This window comes from Cucurbita pepo, chromosome LG07 (assembly GCF_002806865.2).
Source record: "Cucurbita pepo subsp. pepo cultivar mu-cu-16 chromosome LG07, ASM280686v2, whole genome shotgun sequence".
NCBI classification, from domain to species: Eukaryota; Viridiplantae; Streptophyta; class Magnoliopsida; order Cucurbitales; family Cucurbitaceae; genus Cucurbita; species Cucurbita pepo.
Window position 1 is genome coordinate 1,703,029 of NC_036644.1, and position 18,628 is coordinate 1,721,656.

At 36.2% G+C, this 18,628-nt stretch overlaps 3 protein-coding genes across 7 annotated transcripts; 1 reads left to right on the forward strand and 2 right to left on the reverse strand.

Moving 5' to 3' along the window:
* Window positions 1–682: 682 nt before the first annotated feature.
* On the forward strand, window positions 683–3,802 carry LOC111798919 (serine/threonine protein phosphatase 2A 57 kDa regulatory subunit B' kappa isoform-like). Its single transcript, XM_023682269.1, has 2 exons — window positions 683–2,464; window positions 3,068–3,802. The coding sequence occupies exons 1-2, from the start codon at window positions 1,271–1,273 to the stop codon at window positions 3,425–3,427; spliced, it is 1,554 nt and encodes a 517-aa protein (XP_023538037.1). The 5' UTR covers window positions 683–1,270; the 3' UTR covers window positions 3,428–3,802.
* A 910-nt stretch (window positions 3,803–4,712) lies between these two features.
* On the reverse strand, window positions 4,713–12,990 carry LOC111799234 (cyclin-A2-1-like). 2 transcript variants are annotated; one of them, XM_023682696.1, is made up of 12 exons: window positions 12,910–12,990; window positions 9,984–10,318; window positions 9,600–9,792; window positions 9,093–9,217; window positions 8,889–8,981; window positions 8,577–8,710; window positions 7,746–7,821; window positions 6,884–6,960; window positions 6,768–6,801; window positions 5,936–6,085; window positions 5,656–5,790; window positions 4,713–4,853 (listed from the first exon to the last, which is right to left on the reverse strand). In XM_023682696.1, exons 2-12 carry the CDS (start codon window positions 10,260–10,262, stop codon window positions 4,782–4,784), a joined length of 1,368 nt encoding a protein of 455 aa, XP_023538464.1. In that variant the 5' UTR covers window positions 10,263–10,318; window positions 12,910–12,990; the 3' UTR covers window positions 4,713–4,781. The 2 variants fall into 2 exon arrangements, with proteins under 2 accessions (XP_023538464.1, XP_023538462.1); XM_023682694.1 differs by lacking the exon at window positions 12,910–12,990 and adding an exon at window positions 11,005–11,237.
* Window positions 12,786–18,369, reverse strand: LOC111799235 (photosynthetic NDH subunit of subcomplex B 3, chloroplastic-like). 4 transcript variants are annotated; one of them, XM_023682699.1, is made up of 7 exons: window positions 18,103–18,369; window positions 17,885–17,998; window positions 16,572–16,625; window positions 15,598–15,660; window positions 15,026–15,088; window positions 14,118–14,197; window positions 12,786–12,997 (listed from the first exon to the last, which is right to left on the reverse strand). In XM_023682699.1, the coding sequence occupies exons 1-6, from the start codon at window positions 18,349–18,351 to the stop codon at window positions 14,162–14,164; spliced, it is 579 nt and encodes a 192-aa protein (XP_023538467.1). In that variant the 5' UTR covers window positions 18,352–18,369; the 3' UTR covers window positions 12,786–12,997; window positions 14,118–14,161. The 4 variants fall into 4 exon arrangements, with proteins under 4 accessions (XP_023538467.1, XP_023538466.1, XP_023538468.1 ...); XM_023682698.1 differs by having other exon boundaries at window positions 12,786–13,042; XM_023682700.1 differs by lacking the exon at window positions 12,786–12,997 and adding an exon at window positions 13,823–13,859.
* Between the last annotated feature and the right edge of the window lie 259 nt (window positions 18,370–18,628).

Below are 18,628 nucleotides of genomic sequence, written 5' to 3' on the forward strand. Positions count from 1 at the left end.
CAACAAACACAAAATTTGAGTTATTAATAATATATAAATATACACTTTTTGGGCTAGTTAAGTCAAATGGGTCTAGTTGCTAGCCAGCCCAATTAGCATGGCCTGTCGTATGTGGGCTTGGAATAAGGCCCAATTTTGGGCCCTTTACGATAAAATTAGGCCCATAATTAAAACGGTGTCGTTTAGACCGTGGATTAAAAAACAAAAAACTTGAAATAATGTACCAATTGCAATAAATTTCGTAATTTATTTTAAATTAATAAACAAATTTAAAATATGTATATAAAAAATTAAAAGTTTAAATTAATTTGATTTATGTAGAGTAGATTAATTTTTTATTTTTTTTTAAATATCTATTTTGGTCTACTAATTTTCATAATATCTAATTTAATTATAAATATTTAAAAAGTAACTAAAACAGTATTTTTTTTTTCATAAATTCATAGTAAATTTATATAAAAAAAATTAATCTTATAATTAATAATATAATATTTTAATTAAATTAAGGCTAAAAAATGTAATGAAAATTTGTAGACTAATGGATTACAAAATAATAATAATAATATGTAAAATTAACGTTTTTTAATTTTTTTTAATAAAAAAATGGTTATTTTGTAATTTATGACTCCCATTCCCATAAAGCAATAAATAAATAAATAAATAAATAAATAAGGGAGAAAAATGAAAAGCAGAGAGAGGTGAATGGCTCCATTATTTTGATGGAGATAGAAGAGATTAGCTAATTTTTGTGCGTCTGAAAACCAGAGGAGCTCCCTTCTTTTCTTCTTCCTTCTCCGCCATTATAGACCTTCCTCTCTTCATTGTTATTCTCCCTCAATTCCCTCTCTTTCTTTCTCTCTCTCTCTTCATCCAACTCTTGCAACTGTTCTTGATTCTTCAATCATCGCTCTTTGATTTGCTTTTTCTGCGTTCATCAAACCCTAAATCTTCTTCTTCTTCTTCTTCTTCTTCTTCTTCTTCTTCTTCTTGTTCTTCTGTTTATGCTTTTGTTTTCTGCTCTGTAATGTCTCTGTTGTGTGTTTGTTGCCTTCCTGAACGTTGATTTCAACTTATCATCATCCCATGTTCTTCCTTGGGAGAACTTGGCTTGACAGGATTCGTGTGGATCTGACATTTCGTCAATGTTTTCTGCAATCTCTACGTTGTTCGTCTTGAATTTGCTTTCGATTCGCTTAAAATCATGGCTGAGGATTAAATTTCACTTCTGGCTCTGATCTTTCCACATTTTCTCTCGAATCGATTCTTCACAATGCTGAAGCAGATCCTCAGTAAGCTTCCTCGGAAATCGTCAGACTCGTCCGATACACCGAGGACGCCTCGGTCTTCGTCGCAACGTTCAAGTCCGAGAAGTAGTTCTACATCCGCTTCTGGCACTGGGTTCTCTAGATCGAACGGTGGAGCTTCTGCCTCTGGCCGGTCCAATGCTACTAAGAAAACTTCTTCCGCGGTGTTCCCTGCGAGTCTCGTGGCTGGAATCGAGCCTTTGGTGCCTTTCAAAGATGTGCCTTCGTCTGAGAAAACGAATCTCTTTGTGAGTAAACTGAGCCTTTGTTGTGTTACCTTTGATTTTACGGATCCCAGTAAGAATTCCATTGAAAAAGGTGTTAAAAGACAAACGTTGATTGAATTAGTGGATTTTGTTGGAGCTGGGACTTTGAAATTCAACGAGCCTGCGATTCATGCGTTATGTAAAATGTGTGCTGTTAATTTGTTTAGAGTTTTTCCACCGAATTATCGGGCTAATATGATCGGTGGTGGTGGTGGTGGTGGTGGTGAAAATGATGACGATGAGCCCACGTTTGATCCTGCTTGGCCTCATTTGCAGCTTGTCTATGATTTGCTGCTTAAGTTTATACATTCTTCATGTGTTGATGCTAAGGTTGCTAAGAAGTATATGGACCATTCGTTTATCTTGAAACTTTTGGAGTTGTTTGATTCGGAGGATCCTAGAGAAAGGGAATGTTTAAAGACGATTCTGCATAGGGTATATGGGAAGTTCATGGTTCATCGGCCGTTCATTCGGAAGTCTATCAACAATATAATTTATCGGTTCGTATCCGAGACCGAACGACACAATGGCATTGCTGAGTTGCTGGAGATATTCGGTAGTATAATCAGCGGGTTTGCTTTACCTCTTAAAGAGGAACACAAGATCTTCTTATGGAGGGTTTTGATTCCTCTGCATAAACCGAAATCTGTAGGTGCCTACTTTCAACAACTTTCGTACTGCATTACGCAGTTTGTCGAGAAGGAACCGAAGCTAGCGAGCGTCGTGGTTAAAGGACTGTTGAAATACTGGCCTATAACGAACAGTCAGAAAGAGGTGATGTTTCTGGGTGAGTTAGAGGAGATTTTGGAAGCTGTTAATATGGTGGAATTTCAGAAAGTTATGGTTCCTTTGTTCTGGCGAGTAGGATGCTGCATCAACAGTTGCCACTTTCAGGTAGTAATCTCCCTAACCATATCTATAATCCGGGATATGTCGCAAAAGTTCGATCACTTTCCATTGGCATTATCACATATCACTACGTTATTGTGAGATTCCACCTCGGTTGGAGAGGGGAACGAAACATTCCTTATAAGGGCGTGGAAACTTCTCCCTAACAAACGTGTTTTGAAACCGTGAGGGTGATACGTAACGGTCCAAAGCGGACAATATCTGCTAGCGGTGGGTTTGGACTGTTACAGTGGTATCAAAGCCAGAAACCGAGTGGTGTGCCAGCGAGGACGCTGGCTCCCCAAAGGGGATGGATTGTGAGATTCCACCTCGGTTGGAGAGGGGAATGAAACATTTCTTATGAGAGTGTGGAAACCTCTCCCTAGTAGACACGTAAAGGACCAAAGCGGATAATATCCGCTAGCGGTAGGCTTGAGCTTTTACAGTTATGATTAGAGATAACCCGTTGCTTGACATAAACATTTTGGTTTGGTTGGGTTTGGTTTAGTTGTCTCATTCAGTGGGTTCATCTTTCACCTTAAAGTTTAGTCTTCTTTCAACATCATTGTTGCTGATAATGTTAGATCATCAACTTGCTGTCCTTTTCAGGTAGCTGAAAGATCCCTTTTCTTGTGGAACAACGACCACATCGTGAACTTGATCGCGCACAACCGACACGTGATATTGCCCATCGTACTACCCGCCTTAGAGAGGAATGCACAGAGCCATTGGAACCAAGCAGTAGTGAACCTAACCCACAACGTTAGAAAGATATTCATGGAGATGGACGACGACCTCTTCGTATCCTGCCACGCACACTTCAAGGAGCAAGAAGCAAAGGAAACATCAGCAGCAAACAAACGGAAGCAGGTATGGGAGCAACTCGAGAACGCAGCGAGCAACGTCCAACCAATGGCTGGGAAAACCGCTGTGCTGGTAACTCCTTTAGCATCTTCAATAGCCTGCTAATGAGTCTGTTCCATTGATAAAAACATGAAAATACCAATCCACCACCCCCATGTGTGTTTTCTTAGCTTCTGTTTCCATTTTGGCTGTCTTTTGCAATGGGGATGGGAAAAACAACACCAGAGGGAGGAGGAGGAACATGTTTACTTATTGTAGATTAGAATGGGAATTATGTAATTTTGGTCTCACCCCATCTTTCTAACCATCTTATTTTGGGTCCTGTAATTTTTGTGATGATGTTGGATATCTTAACTCCTACTCTGCAAGTTTATTGCAAGGTTCTTGCAGTCCTTTCTTTCTTCCCTCTCGTCGTCTTAGATCGTGTTAGGAAGTGATTCTGGAATGACTAAAATCGCTCCGTCCCGAACATTTCCAACCCTTACTTTTCGTTCTAATAAATATTCATTCATGACATTTATCATCGACCCCTTTTCGTTCTAATAAATGTTCATTCATGACATTTATCATCGACCCCCACTTGTAGAAAATAATTATTATCACTATATTTTTAAAATTTTGACTTAAAACTATTGTTCTAAGTTCATTTAATCTAAAGAATTCCACGTGATCGAGTGAAAATATATTTTTTCCTTGTTAAATCTTACCTCGCTTTGAAATGAATATAGATATAAATGGAGAAAACTTGCCCACATGGATGCCGTTCTTATAGAGAGAGGCGCTTTCATATCTTCTTAATCCGAAATGGCAAATGGATAGGGAGTGGAAAAGTTCCTTTTTTTAGGGTACCCTTGGGAACAGATCCAGTGGAGACGGGGTGGGGCCTGTAGTTCAGAGGATTAGAGCACGTGGCTACGAACCACTGTATCGGAGGGTTCGAATCCCTCCTCGCCCACAACCAGCCGAAAAGGAAAATCATGATCGAAAATGATAGATATTTAAAGGCTAGAAACAAGAAGGCAAAAATGTGAAGCATAAAGTGAGGATGGTATTGATGAATTAGTGGAAGTCACGGCAAAAGTAAAAGGCCAAAAAAAAGGAGAGGGAAGTCAATAAATAGGCAAGGCATTCATGGAGGGAGTAAATTCATTGTCTTTTAATAATAATAATAATAATTAATCATATGATGTTTGGTTTTCCATCACTCAGTTTACTGTGTGTTGTGTCCCCCCAAACAAACAAACAAACAAACAACCAATTTAAGCCTGAGTTTCCCGTTATAAACTACCCATTTCCTTTAATTACAAACCACCACTACCTGATAATACCCACATAAGCCAAACAAAAAAGACACAATTATTTAATTTACCTGTTCTCATCTTTTTTTTTATTTTTTTTTTTCATCACGGTTGGTTTGAAGGTGTGTCTAGTTTGGGAAAGGTCTGAAATACCCCTGGATTTAGGAATCTGTCTGGTTTTGGAAAGCTGAGAGAACTGGTATTGTGGGGGTTAAAGTCGCCACGCTTCCAAACTGTCACAACAAACAAGATTTGTAAGACAAGCCCCCACGTGATAATTAAAGTATGGTCTGGTCTGCTCTCAATTGCCATTTCTTTTTCTTGGGTAAGGGTATAAAATTATATGGAATTGCAATTCAATTTCAAATCCATTTCTTCCCCTCCTTTTCTCCTTCCATTTTTTTTTTAAAATTAAGTTAAAAAATATCCTTACCGCTAATATATGAACATTAATAATGAAATGATAAATTAAAAAATTATTTTTGAAATAATTTACTACAACTTTTTATAAAAAATAAAAAATAAAAAAAAAAGAAAAACCTAAATATATTTTAGATTTTGTTTAGTATTATTAAACCTTTTAAAAATTTAAACATATTTTATCAACATGGTACAAAATTTAAAAATATTTTAAGGATGTCTTGCACATATTTTTTTAAATGTCCGACAAATCTGCCTTCTTTATGTTTTTTTTGGCCTCAATCCCGATGATGGTGGGACCTGAGAAGGGAAGTTCTAGACAGTAGGCACTAGTTTCTAGGCATCCTATTTAATCATACTTTAAAAAAAAATGTTATAAACAATGAAATAGATGTAGATCCAACAATAATCAAAGCTCTTACTTTTTCATTTTTGGGTTCCTTTTCCAATAATCTTTTCTATAAATCCATCGTTTCTTTTAATTATTATTTCCCGCTTATGAACATTCAAATAGTTTCTTTTAAAAATTTTCAAAATTTGGCTTGGATTTCAAGAACATGTATGAAATAAAAATGGTATTTATAAGCTTAATTGGGAAAAGATGGGAGATCTAACCTTGTGTTGTCTGTACTTGTGAAAGATGGCGTTGAAAGGGCAAGTTGAGGAGTTCAATCTTAGATGTTCTAAGGCAAGTACTGGAGCTTTTAGCTGGGAGACACTGTAATTTGTATACTGTTCTAGACTTGGATTCTGCAAGTTGAAGAAATTGCATGAAAAACGTTACATTTTCATAGTATAATTGAATGAATTATTGAACATTGTGTGTAACATTGGGACCCCAAAGAAGGGGAAAGAGAGAATAAGTGACAAAAGAGAACAGTAAAGGAAAACGGACCCATGGGTGATTTGGTTGATTCAGAATCCATTTGGCTAAGAACACCACAGATGCAGCCACTGCTGATGGCAGAAACTTCAGAAAGCTGTACTCGCCAAGAGTCAATTCTGCTAGATAATTCGTCAAATGCTCGAACTCGTTGTGAGGTTCCTGATAAAAGAGTCAGTTTTGGACTGAGTTAGCCTGGTATAGATAAGATCAAGATTCAAAACAACTTAAGGGTCATTGGATAATGTTCGTATGTAACGGCTCAAGCCCACTACTAGTAGATATTGTCCTCTTTGGGTTTTCCCTTTTGGGCTTCCCCTCAAGGTTTTTAAAATGCGTCTGATAGGAAAAAGTTTTCATACACTTATAAAGGGTGTTTCGTTCTCCTCTCCAACCAAGGTGGGATTCTCACAATCCACCTCCCTTTGAGGCCTAACGTCCACGCTGACACTCGTTCCTTTCTTCAATTAATGTGGGGCCCCCACTAAATCCAACCCCTTCGAGGCCCAACATCCTTACTAGCACACCGCCTCATGTCTACCCCCTTCGGAGAACAGCCTCCTCGCTGACACATTGCTCGGTGTCTGGCTCTAATACCATTTGTAACGGCCCAAGCCCACCACTAGCAAATATTGTCCTCTTTGGGCTTTCCCTTTCGAGGTTCCTCTCAAGGTTTTTAAAATGTGTCTGCTAGGGAAAGGTTTCCACACCCTTATAAAAGGTGTTTCGTTCTCTTCTCCTCTCCAACCAATGTAAGATTCTCACATCATATTTCTCGTTTTTCAAAAATGGTAAGAATTTAAAAAACAGAACTAAGTTCTATCATATTTCTCGACCCAAATACCTTGCAAGAAGCCGGTGCTACCTGCACAAATCTCCTGCAAAGATGTGTGTATTAGAACGACAGTATTATATGGAATGTTGACAGAGAGAGAGAGAGAGCTTATGGTAGCAAGATACCTGAGAAATGTTTTTGTAGTGGGAACAGAGAGCTGAAAGTTGAGCAAGTTCAGTACTTCACCCTCCATTTTTAGTACCTGTCACATGATATAATCGAGTAGGTGTCAACAACACACACTTGATCTACATGAACACAAAGAACATGAGAGAGAAAATACAAAAACACAAGTGAGGCAAGGTAACTACATGGCACATATGCATTGGGCATGCCTCGAAAGGGTCATCAAATATTGGTTAGAAACAGGGAATTGTGGTTATTTATTATTTATTTTTTGGGTTAATGGAGGGCGGCTTTTGCTAAAACTCGAGCAATTTCTTGAAAAATTGCTTCCGGTATGAAACTTTGAGTATTTAGAGATGCTTTTGTTATTCCCAATAATACGGCTCGGTAACAGATTGCTTCTTCCAAAGCACGCCCTGTTCGTTCCACTCGCAACAATCCAATGAGTTTTCCACTTTTGATGTTATTTGATGAACACTAATTTCAATATATCTATTATGGATCTCCATCCTCTGGAACCAATAAACCTTTTGGATCTTAAGCTATCTGGAAAAGTATGTTATTTCTCTAACTATTTTTCCAAGTTTAGCATCATGTCTTTTAGGGCTCTTTGGGGTCACATGCTATATGGGACAACAAGATTGCATATCCATAACCTTTTTCTTAAGAATCGTGTCCGTGTATATCCAGGTCTAATTGACCTAAGCATGAGGAGGACAAGACAAGATTTGGCTTACAAGGAAACCACTAATGATATATATAAAGTATATGAAGAGTTGTGTCACAAATTTGGCATATTATAAAAGGAAAGCAGGTGAGCTATCAATGTCAAATAGGGAAGCCAATTGACCAGGAGCCTACCTCTCCTCTCGTATAGGTGTTGTCCGTGATGCAGCAAAACTCTTCCACAAATGGTGCACATACTTCTTCATATTTACTTCAAGCACCAGAAAGCAAACACATCACGGGTTGCACACTAATTCATAGATGTATGGTTTTATCATTTCAATAATTTCATCGGAGAAAAATTTGAACAGAAATTTGCATTAAAAGATAAGTAAATAGGGGGATAGTTGCAAGAGGACAAGCAGATAGAAAGAAAGTTGGAGGCAAATACGTGTGAAGATGAAATCACAATGTTCCAGAGAGATCCCAAAATATTGAAAAAATAGCAAACAGAACATACAATTAAAAATTGACTAGCAATCAAAGCATGGCTTTAATACTTCAAAACATTTGATTTGCTAATATTGAACATTAGATTCCAGTGTTAAAAGATCATGTAGAGGTACAAGCCTTCACAACATAAAACTTTGTTTCAAGTCTTGAGAGTTTAAAGTTTTTTCCACCATCATTTAATACTAGGAGTTCATATGTAACGGCCCAAGCTCACCGCTAGCAAATATTGTCCTTTTGGATTTTCCCTTTCGGGTTTTTCCTCAAGGTTTTTAAAACGCGTCTGCTAGGGAGAGGTTTCTACACCCTTATAAAGAATGTTTCATTCTCTTCCCCAACCGATGTGGGATCTCACATTATAAGCACTTTTCTTTACCGTTTGGGCTAGTAGCCCAACCAACAGTAACTGAGTTCAAAACTGTTTATTCAGCATAGATCTTGCTAGTCAAAATATTTCATGTGAAAGCACTTTTGTGTTTAATATCATGAAATTAGTCCACGAGATTTAGAACTTACGAGGCGATTAACATGCAACTGACACCAAGGAGTTGTAATCTATGCCTTTCGATGCAACTTTGAGAGAGAAATCGATCGATGAGATTCACGGTGAGGTAAAGTGTGTCAGAGACGAGTTTATATTCTTCAGAAACCTGAAATAGAGTTCGGCCTACTTAGAATTTCAGATAAAGTGAGCTCTAACATAATTGTGTTCTTATAAAACTTCGTGGTGTTCCTGATATGTTATGAAACAAGAAACTATGCATATATTTCAACCATAAAAATGAACAAATTCAATTTGTTTTTCAAAGGTTATGAGTTACTACTAACCTCAACTAACCAATCAATTAGAATCCCTCGCATGATTGGAGTGATATATTTCTGTAACTTTTCCATATAATTAGTAGAAGGCCTTTGATCAAGCTGAAGATTAAGACACAATAATTTAGCATATGTCATAGCCATAGAGAAGAAAAAAATGCTAAAAAAAACTATTTGAGAACTTGATAAAATTTTAACCATTCCAACACAAACCTCTATTACACGATTGATATCATATATGTTATGGGCATATAGTGTGCATGCTTGAGGATCTTCTGAGATTGAAACAACATCCGATGTACCGAGATGGTTTAGTTTATCACAAACTCGAGCCTCATCTGCAAATATTAGTAATAATAAACAAAATGTTGGATAAATAATATGGATTCAACTTTGTATATCATTTTTCTTTTGATGGTGAAGAAAAATGTCTTTCAAGAAGTGAATGAAAATTTTGGAAGATCAAAGAGTCTAAAAAAAAAAACTAAGACATCAACGTCAAACATCTCTTTAATAATGAAGCTTCTAAAATCAATGTAATTTCAAACAGTTAACGTTCTTTAAGAAGAACAAGTACTTAAGCTGCACTTCTTGAAGTATCAAGTCTTCTGAAGTAATTTGCTTGAACTCATTAACTTTCAGTCAATGACGAAGCAGCTGAAAGTCATTGACTTCATGGAAACGTCATGATGATGAAAAAGTAGGAATTAGCATTTAAACCTTTCATTTGGTGGTCTTTTAATCCCGAAGACTTGGGAAACGCAGCATTTGTGCATCCTATGACAGTCTGAAACTTGTTCTTCTGTGCTGTCTCTTTTTTGTCTGGCCTCATCATTGGAAAGGTAACTTGTGATTCAGCCGTCCTTTTAATGGGTAAATCTTCAAGTGATTCGATCTGTATGACCTCATGTACCTGTAAATTTCCACAGAAACAATAAATCTCGTACTTATGTTCATAATTGATAGGCCTAAGTTAGGCACACTTCCCCCCCTTTTTTCGGCTACATGTTTGAAAGAAAAACTAAAGGAATATAGGTGCTTTTATGAATTTAAAATTCAAGCATCATGATGCAGTTCAAAATTTAAAATATGAAAAATTTGCACCTGAATTTTTGAAGCATGCAAGCAACCCAGATTATTGCTCTCACAGGACATGTTAGTAACATCCTTGAGCACTGCTCTTCTTTTGCGCCGAAGGCCAATAGTGATAGTTGTAGGAGCATTGCTTCCATCCAGTTGTGCTCGTTCAGAGTTTTCGGCATGACCGCGTTTGCGCAGTTTTTTGAGTGAAACTTGTAACGAGGGTGAAGTAGCTTCCAGTCTACTCAAGGAATTAGACTGGGAGCGTGTGATTCTGACGGCAAACTTAAGTTCTTTCATCATATTCAACAGATCTTTTGTGTGTGGACGAACAAATGCATGGCTATAACTTCAACAACCTGCAGTTGTAACATTAAATTAATGTTCATGAAAGCACAGACCAACGCATTTAAACTGGCATAGATGATTTTGCTAGTCACTTGAAATGAAGAATGAGGAATTTTGCTCAGATATGCGCATGTAGATACAGAACCACATTACATCAGTTCATGTGCTATTGAACAAAACCAAAGTAATTTGCACTTCTATACATCATTCTTGTCTCAAAGAGCATCCAGAAAACCCCTTGCTAAATGCAATGAAAAATCAATTCCATTTTTTCCCTTGCTATCTAAACCTCACCGATTGGCTCTGCTATGTAAGCGATTTCATTTGCATTATCTGCCATAAAAATGCAAGGATCCTATACCATAAATGGAATCAATATTCCGGCCAATTAGAGCTCACCACCATCGCCTGACTTTATTTCTTTGAGCAATAGTCCTATAATAGCAGGGAGTAACCAATGCACACACAAAAACAGCAAAGCTAATTGCAGCATTTCTGGAAAATTCATGCTAATCGAATAGTAATTCGCATGCACAGACATTAATTTCAATTACGAGTCATCCGCACACAAAGAAAATCTTGAGAGTTCACAAAACAGGAAAACTTTGAAATCAAGCAATCGCAAATGTAAGACAATGCCGCACATCGCAGAACTCAAAATAAATCAAAACGAAGCTTCCATGAATCTACAACATACCGCACAATTAATCCACACGCATGCGCCAGAACGGACGGAGTTAAACCGCAACTAAGCTTACAGCATGACAGAGAGTTCCATTCCGAAAACTTCTTCGATCACATAACTTCGAGTGCATATAGGTGAAGTGAAGCGAAGGCCATAGTCGACGGAGCTAGCATCGGAGCAACATGGCAGAGGAGCGTCAACGGGGAAGAGGAGCGGGGAGAAGGAGCGGGAAGGAAGCGGATTTTTTTGAACTCGNATGCTAAGAAAACAACTTACAAATTTAACCCTTTTCTCATTTGATTTTTAGATTTTTAATTTAAAAGAATTAAATTTTAAATATTATCTTCACATGGGTCGATGTTTTTTTTTTTTCCAAAATTCAAACAAAATTTAGTCCTTAAAATTTAAGGTTGTCCTTTACGTCTTTAAATTACAAAAAGTAGATCTCTAAACCTTAAAATATTTCAACATATCTCGAAAATTTAATTTTATACATAATTCAAGATCTATTAAACATAAAGTCGAAAGACCCATCAAATACAGTTCTACTTACTTCAAATTTGTGAAATTCGAACATCTAGCTTTTCGATCGAAAATTTTAATTTTATACCTAATTCAAGATCTATTAGACATAAAATCGAGAGACCCATCTGACGCAGCTCAAAAACCTACTTCAAATTTGTGAAATTCAAACACCTAATTTTTCGATCGAAAATTTTAAATTTTATACCTAATTCAAGATCTATTGACATAAAATCGAGAGACCCATCTGACGCAGCTCAAAAACCTACTTCAAATTTGTGAAATTCAAACATCTAATTTTTCGATCGAAAATTTTAAATTTTATACCTAATTCAAGATCTATTGACATAAAATCGAGAGACCCATCTGACGCAGCTCAAAAACCTACTTCAAATTTGTGAAATTCAAACATCTAATTTTTCGATCGAAAATTTTAAATTTTATACCTAATTCAAGATCTATTGACATAAAATCGAGAGACCCATCTGACGCAGCTCAAAAACCTACTTCAAATTTGTGAAATTCAAACATCTAATTTTTCGATCGAAAATTTTAATTTTATACCTAATTCAAGATCTGTTAGACAAAGTCGAGAGACCCACCCATCAGACACAGCACAAAAACCTACTTTAAATTTGTGAAATTCGAACATCTAATTTTTCGATCGAAAAATTTAATTTTATACCTAATTCAAGATCTGTTAGACATAAAGTCGAGAGACCCATCAGACACAACACAAAAACCTACTTTAAATTTGTGAAATTCGAACATCTAATTTTTCGATCGAAAATTTTAATTTTATACCTAATTCAAGATCTGTTAGACATAGTCGAGAGACCCACCCATCAGACACAGCACAAAAACCTACTTTAAATTTGTGAAATTCGAACATCTAATTTTTCGATCGAAAATTTTAATTTTATACCTAATTCAAGATCTGTTAGACATAAAGTCGAGAGACCCATCAGACACAGCACAAAAACCTACTTTAAATTTGTGAAATTCGAACATCTAATTTTTCGATCGAAAATTTTAATTTTATACCTAATTCAAGATCTGTTAGACATAAAGTAGAGAGACCCATCAGCCACAGCTCAAAAACCTACTCCAAACTTGAGAAATTTGAACATCTAACCTTTCGATTGAAGGTGGTCTTCACTAATTGAGTTATATTCAGGTTGGCCAAAGTTTAAGAACGTTAGACCAGGTCGAAAAGTATAGGGAGTAGTAATTAAAAGTAACCTAAACTTTTGAATAACTAGAGCCAAATGTGTAAAAAAAAATATTGCATTTATAGATAGGGATGGTCCCAAAGGGAAGAGGTGTGGTGGAGGGCATCCAAAATTGCAATCCATTTGAAAAGTAAGAGAGATTTTCAAACACTGATATTATTACCTGATTCGGAGGAGCCTAGAAGACAACAAGCTCCGCTCCATTGCTATCATTTTTTTTCTCCTTTTCCCGCCCTAAAGCTTTTAGCACTCTGCAGCATTGTCAACTTAGAACATGGGCGCCTAATAATGCATAGCTAAACCACAGAAAGAAAGAGATTAGGCAACAAATACTAATTAGACACGTTCCTTATGAAGGTGAAATCCCACATCGATTGGAGCGGGGAACGAAGCATTCCTTATGAAGGTGTGCAAACATCTCCCTAATAAACACATTCTAAAACTATGATGCCGACGACTATATATAACGAGTCAAAACGGACAATATCTGCTAGCAGTTGGATTGGACTGTTACGATTAATTTTTCTAAAAATGGAATATGTCAAGAATTCATGAGACGTAGAATTGAAAGTGGAAGATGTATTAGACATTTCTAAAGTCTACGAACCTATTAGAGACCAAGTAGATATAAATCTAAAAGTTCAGAAACTAAACTTATAACTATATCACACATTAATATATAAGTATAGATCAACATAAAAAGAGAGAAATTAAAATCTTTAACCTCGTATAAGCTAACGAAAAAGTGTCTAAAAGATGAAATTAAAATTCTACATGGCTCCAATTTAAACTTTTAAACCTAAAAAGAAAAAAAAAAGGCAAAACAAAGTAGTAATTTAAACTAAAGGTGACTTTTTCTTGTATATAAGTTATTCATTCTTTTAAAAGGGCCAATTTGGTGGCAAGGAGAATCTGTAAACATGTAAACTTTAATGACAATATAAAAAGACTTTTCTTTTTGGCCTTTTCTTCACCTTTTCCTCTCTTCTATGCTCTAATCTATCTCCATAAAGTAAAAAAAAACAACTAATTTTTGACCAATTCCTTGGTGCTAGTGAATTGTGCAGCTACTTTAATCCAAATAGCATCAATTTGTAAGCCAATTGGCCACACCTGCGCATTAATCCAAAACCAGATTCATGAATCTTCAACTTTTTCTTCCCTTCACAATCCTATGACATAAATGAGGTTCTAAGAGTGTGGGAATAAACAATCCATGCGCCAGTATTAACACTAATAAAAGACTGAATCTCTGTTTTCCAGCTAAGTTTCTTAAAATATACAATTTCAACTTACATATAATGGTGGTAAAGCAGAGTCAAGTGTGTGGAAGGGCTAATATTTGAGTGTCGAGCCATAATTTTGTTATACCTCTCGACTTTGCCACAAACCACAGCATTAGATGCAACTCTAAATCACTTCTTCCATTGTGGCAACCTTTGGACCACAACCTGTAACCAATGGTCCACCTAAATTAATGTGGGCGCAGTAACGATGGAGAAAGGACGAAGCGAAAAAGGAGGAGAAATGTAATTGTCGCTATGAGATTCAAAATATTTGGATTCTATAAATTATTGTCTAAGTTTTGTTTGATAACCCTTTAATTTTGATAATTATTTTGTTTTGTTCTTGACAATTAAGTTTATAAATACTATTTTTGTCACAAGGGTAAATTATCTCTAAACTCCTCATACTTCAACAATTTTTCTAAAATTTTCCTGTTTAAATGTTTAGCAAAATCATACCAAAATTTGAAAATTAAAAGAAATGGTTTTAAAAAACTTAATTTTTTTTTTAAATATTGACTTGGTGTTTTTATAGAAGAAAAACTTGGAAGAAAATATTTGTTTTCAAAAGTATAAAACTAAAAACATGATATTATCAAACGAGGTTCTAGTTTTTGGTTTTTGAAAATTATACACATTAAAACTTATTTCTTCTTTTAAAATTTGACTAACATATCAAACTTTTCTTAAACAAAGGTGAAAAACATAGTAAAAGTGTAAAGAAACAAGCACAATTTTCAAAAACAAAAAATTAAACCGGTTAAAATGAGAAAATTACATATAAAATTGAAGTTAAAATTTTATCCCTTCATACTAGAATTGGCCTCGTCATGCGCCAGAAAGCTTGTCTTTCAGCAAAAGGCAATCTAATCATGTTGAGGAAATTTATGGCTATGATGGATCTTATATATTCAATGCAATGATAGAGGTATTGTCCTAAAGATCTGAACAGAGAAGCAAATAGGCACCAAGATGATGAGTTCTTGAAAGTACCTTGCCAGAGTTCTCTTTATTGCCAACAATTGTCTGACAAGCAAGCCTCCAACTTTCGGGTTTCTGAATTATCACAACTGATTAATATTAACAAATTATGAATGATAAACTTGTAGAAAACACGAAAAAAAATCAGGCTCTCGGCACCATTTCAGAAAGTTCAAGTTAATTAATTGAATTGTCCTAAAAATTCGTTTATACTTGCTTACGTGAACTAGGATTTTGTTTGGCCCAACAAGGCTCAACAAGTAGGCAGTAGACTTTAGAACAGTAAAGAAACAGTGATGTAGTTAGATCATGCAGTTTCGGGGATAAAATGTTTTCTTATTGTACCTTTAAACAGTGATGTAGAGAAAAAAGTCTATATTGGGAACTAATTCAGAGCTAATAGGCAACATAACATGAAAAGTACCATGGCGAGTCAAAAAGGTTTTTAAAAAAAACTTTACACATGGTTCCCGTAAAACCCTTAGGGGTTTCGGGGTATTGATATTGAATCCGTATCTGCTCAAATTCAAAAACCACAGAGGCTGAGAAGGAGAAATTTAAGTCCCAACTGTTATCTTGCTTACCTTCTTCAAATAACGAAGTTCAGTATTTGTTCTCTCATTCAATAGATCTTTCCCATCAATTATCTGCACAAGAAGATTAGAGACCTTCATCAGAAATCCAGTTCTTTGGATTAAAAAAAAAAGGTTAAAGGACATGTTTGGCTCCATCAATTTAGTCTATGAACAATTGTAGGTAACGATTTAGTCTATATACTTTCAAATGTGCAACAATTTAGTCATTGAACTTTAATAGGAAAGAATTTAGTCTCTATAACAAAAAATATTGTTCAAATATAGTGAGATTCTTTTTTTGCATATATAGATTGATAAACTGATTAGAGACCAAATACGATTTTAAACTACCAGAAACAGATGGTTGCATGATAAAAATAGATACTTCATCTTGTCAAAATCTTTGATTGTTATAGCTTTTAAAGTATATAGACCAACTTGTTATCTATCAAAGATCGCCGACTAATTTATACAAATTTGAACATATAAAGACTAACCCATTACATATTAAAGTTTTGAGACTAAATTAAAATGGATGGACAAAAATATATTTCTTAACCTAAAAAACCGCACAAATATGTCCTCTGCTTTAGATTTTCCTGTGCCTATAATCATGCTCAACAAGACATGTGATGGCAGTAAGGGGGGAAAAAAAATTAACTATTCATGAAGTGTATGATGAAACCAAAAAACGGCACCAAGAAATTTTCATCAAGATTGTGCCACACTGTTATTTCGTACAATAAGATTATTTAGCGTGTCTTTTCCCACATCACAAAATCCAGTTTTTTAGCCTGGGAGTGATCTTTCTACTCTCCAAATTTCTAACCATTTACAACATTGGCACCATGTGTTCTACTTTTCTTGTTCTGTTTATTAGAGGCAGTGTCATTTTATGTACTTCATCAGTTGGGTAGCAGAAAAAACAAGTCTCAGAGCAAAATTACTAGAGCTTTAACTACAAGGAAATGCCACAAAACTACCTCGACAATACAGGTCCCGCAGCTTCCGCCACCACCACAGTTCATCAATTTCCCCTAACAACATTTGGAGCATTTCAGTGACACGTTATGCAAGAAAACACACGCGTAAATGATCAACTAATTACAACGTTGAGATTGTGGAAGTTGATAAACTATGGTGAAGTTAACAATTTGTTAATTATTTGATACTTTTCTTACCTTGCGGATCGAAAATTTGCACAATGTCCAACCAGTAGTTATCAATATTAAATAGGAAGGAAATGAAATTACATGAATATAGACTAAGGGCATTTTGCTCTAATTCCATGTTAAGTCACCATTTCAAAAACAATAAAGTATTATCGGTCCCAAGGTTAGGGAGGAAAACAAAACATTCTTTATAAGGGTGTGGAAATCTCTCTAGCATACACGTTTTAAGAACCTTGAAGGGAAGTCTAAAAGGGAAAGGCTAAAGAGGACAATATTTACTAGCGGTGGGCTTGAGTTGTTACAAATGGTATTAGAGCTAGACACCGGGTGATGTGCTAACAAGGAGGCTGAGCCCCGAAAGGGAGGTGGACACGAGGCGGTGTGCCAGTAAGGATGCTGGGTCTCAAAGGGGGTGGATTGGGGGGTCCCACATCGATTGAAGAAGGGAACGAGTGCCAGCGAGAACGCTGGGCCTCGAAGGGGGGTGGATTGTGAGATCCCACATCGGTTGGGGAGGAAAACGAAGCATTCTTTATAAGGGTGCGGAAACCTCTCTCTAGCATACACATTTTAAAAACCTTGAGGAGAAGTTTTAAAAATCTTGAGGGGAAGCCAAAAGTGAAAGTGACAATATCTACTAGTAGTGGGCTTGGGCAGTTACAACATATATAATATATATATTTCAAAGTGATCACTTCATTATATATTTCAAAGTGATCACTTCAGTATTTTGGTCTGACAGGATTAAACTATGAAAACTTTATCGAAATTGTTGAGAATAAAGGCTGAATTGTAAAGACCAGAGTTTATACCATGGTTCTACAGAGACATGATGATCAGACAAAGTAAGGCATTATTCTAAATATGGAATTCAGTAATAGCAGCTCAAATTTAGTTGCAGGTTTCAAGGAACAGGCATCGTGTTATCCAATACCGTCGCAGACAAACTCCATGATCATTGCATATCGTTCTTCCCTTCACATTACTCAAGCATTACTAGAAGTTGAGATCCATAATATTTGTTGTGATGGCTAATTTTCGCAGTGTTAGGGCAGCATACAAATCGGTTCAATAATAGTCACAATTCATAACACACTCCGTATCGTGCAGAAATTAAAACTTACATAGGGGGCGTACAACTCGATCTTGTTATCCAGCATTATATTCCTTAGAAGCTTCTCGCCGCTTATCGCCTTGGCCGTGTCCACCGGAAGCGATCCGTCGCTTCCCGGCTTCGGCTGTTTGCACCAGAGAACCACAAACATCAAACAGTCACACAATCCAACAAAATCAACGGAACTAAACTCAAATTACCAATAACAAAGTCTTCACGCGTAGTTACCCCAAGAAATTCAAGCTCGATTTCAGGCTTCTCAGGCGGACTCGATATCAATGGCTCCGAAGAATTTGAAGCAACCGAGAGCGGGAGCGTCGGTTTCCGATTAGGGAAATTTCCGATGAAGCGTCGAGGATTCGCACTACCGGAGGGGAATTCCACCGGCCGGAGGGACAGCAAGGTTGTGGTGACGTTCAGGGATGCCATAGCATTATCCTCCTCCTTCAGCTCGACCAGTCGGAAGTTCTGAGTCATTCATCATTTACCTCCGTTTCTTTTCTTTCCCTCCTTCGTTCGTTAATTCACCGCCGCGAGTTTTTAGGGGTAATTTCGTAAATTCACAGTGTCATTGCGGCTATTTTTCAAAAAGTGACTTCTAGAGACGGCGGGAAGTTGTGTGTGTGTAGACATGCCTAGACGGTATCCTTTTGTAAATTTAATCTTTCAATTTTTTTTTATATACAATAAATTTTAAAATTTTAAAATATTTGAAATAGGATAATGACCTATAAGGGTCAAATTGGTAAATTTT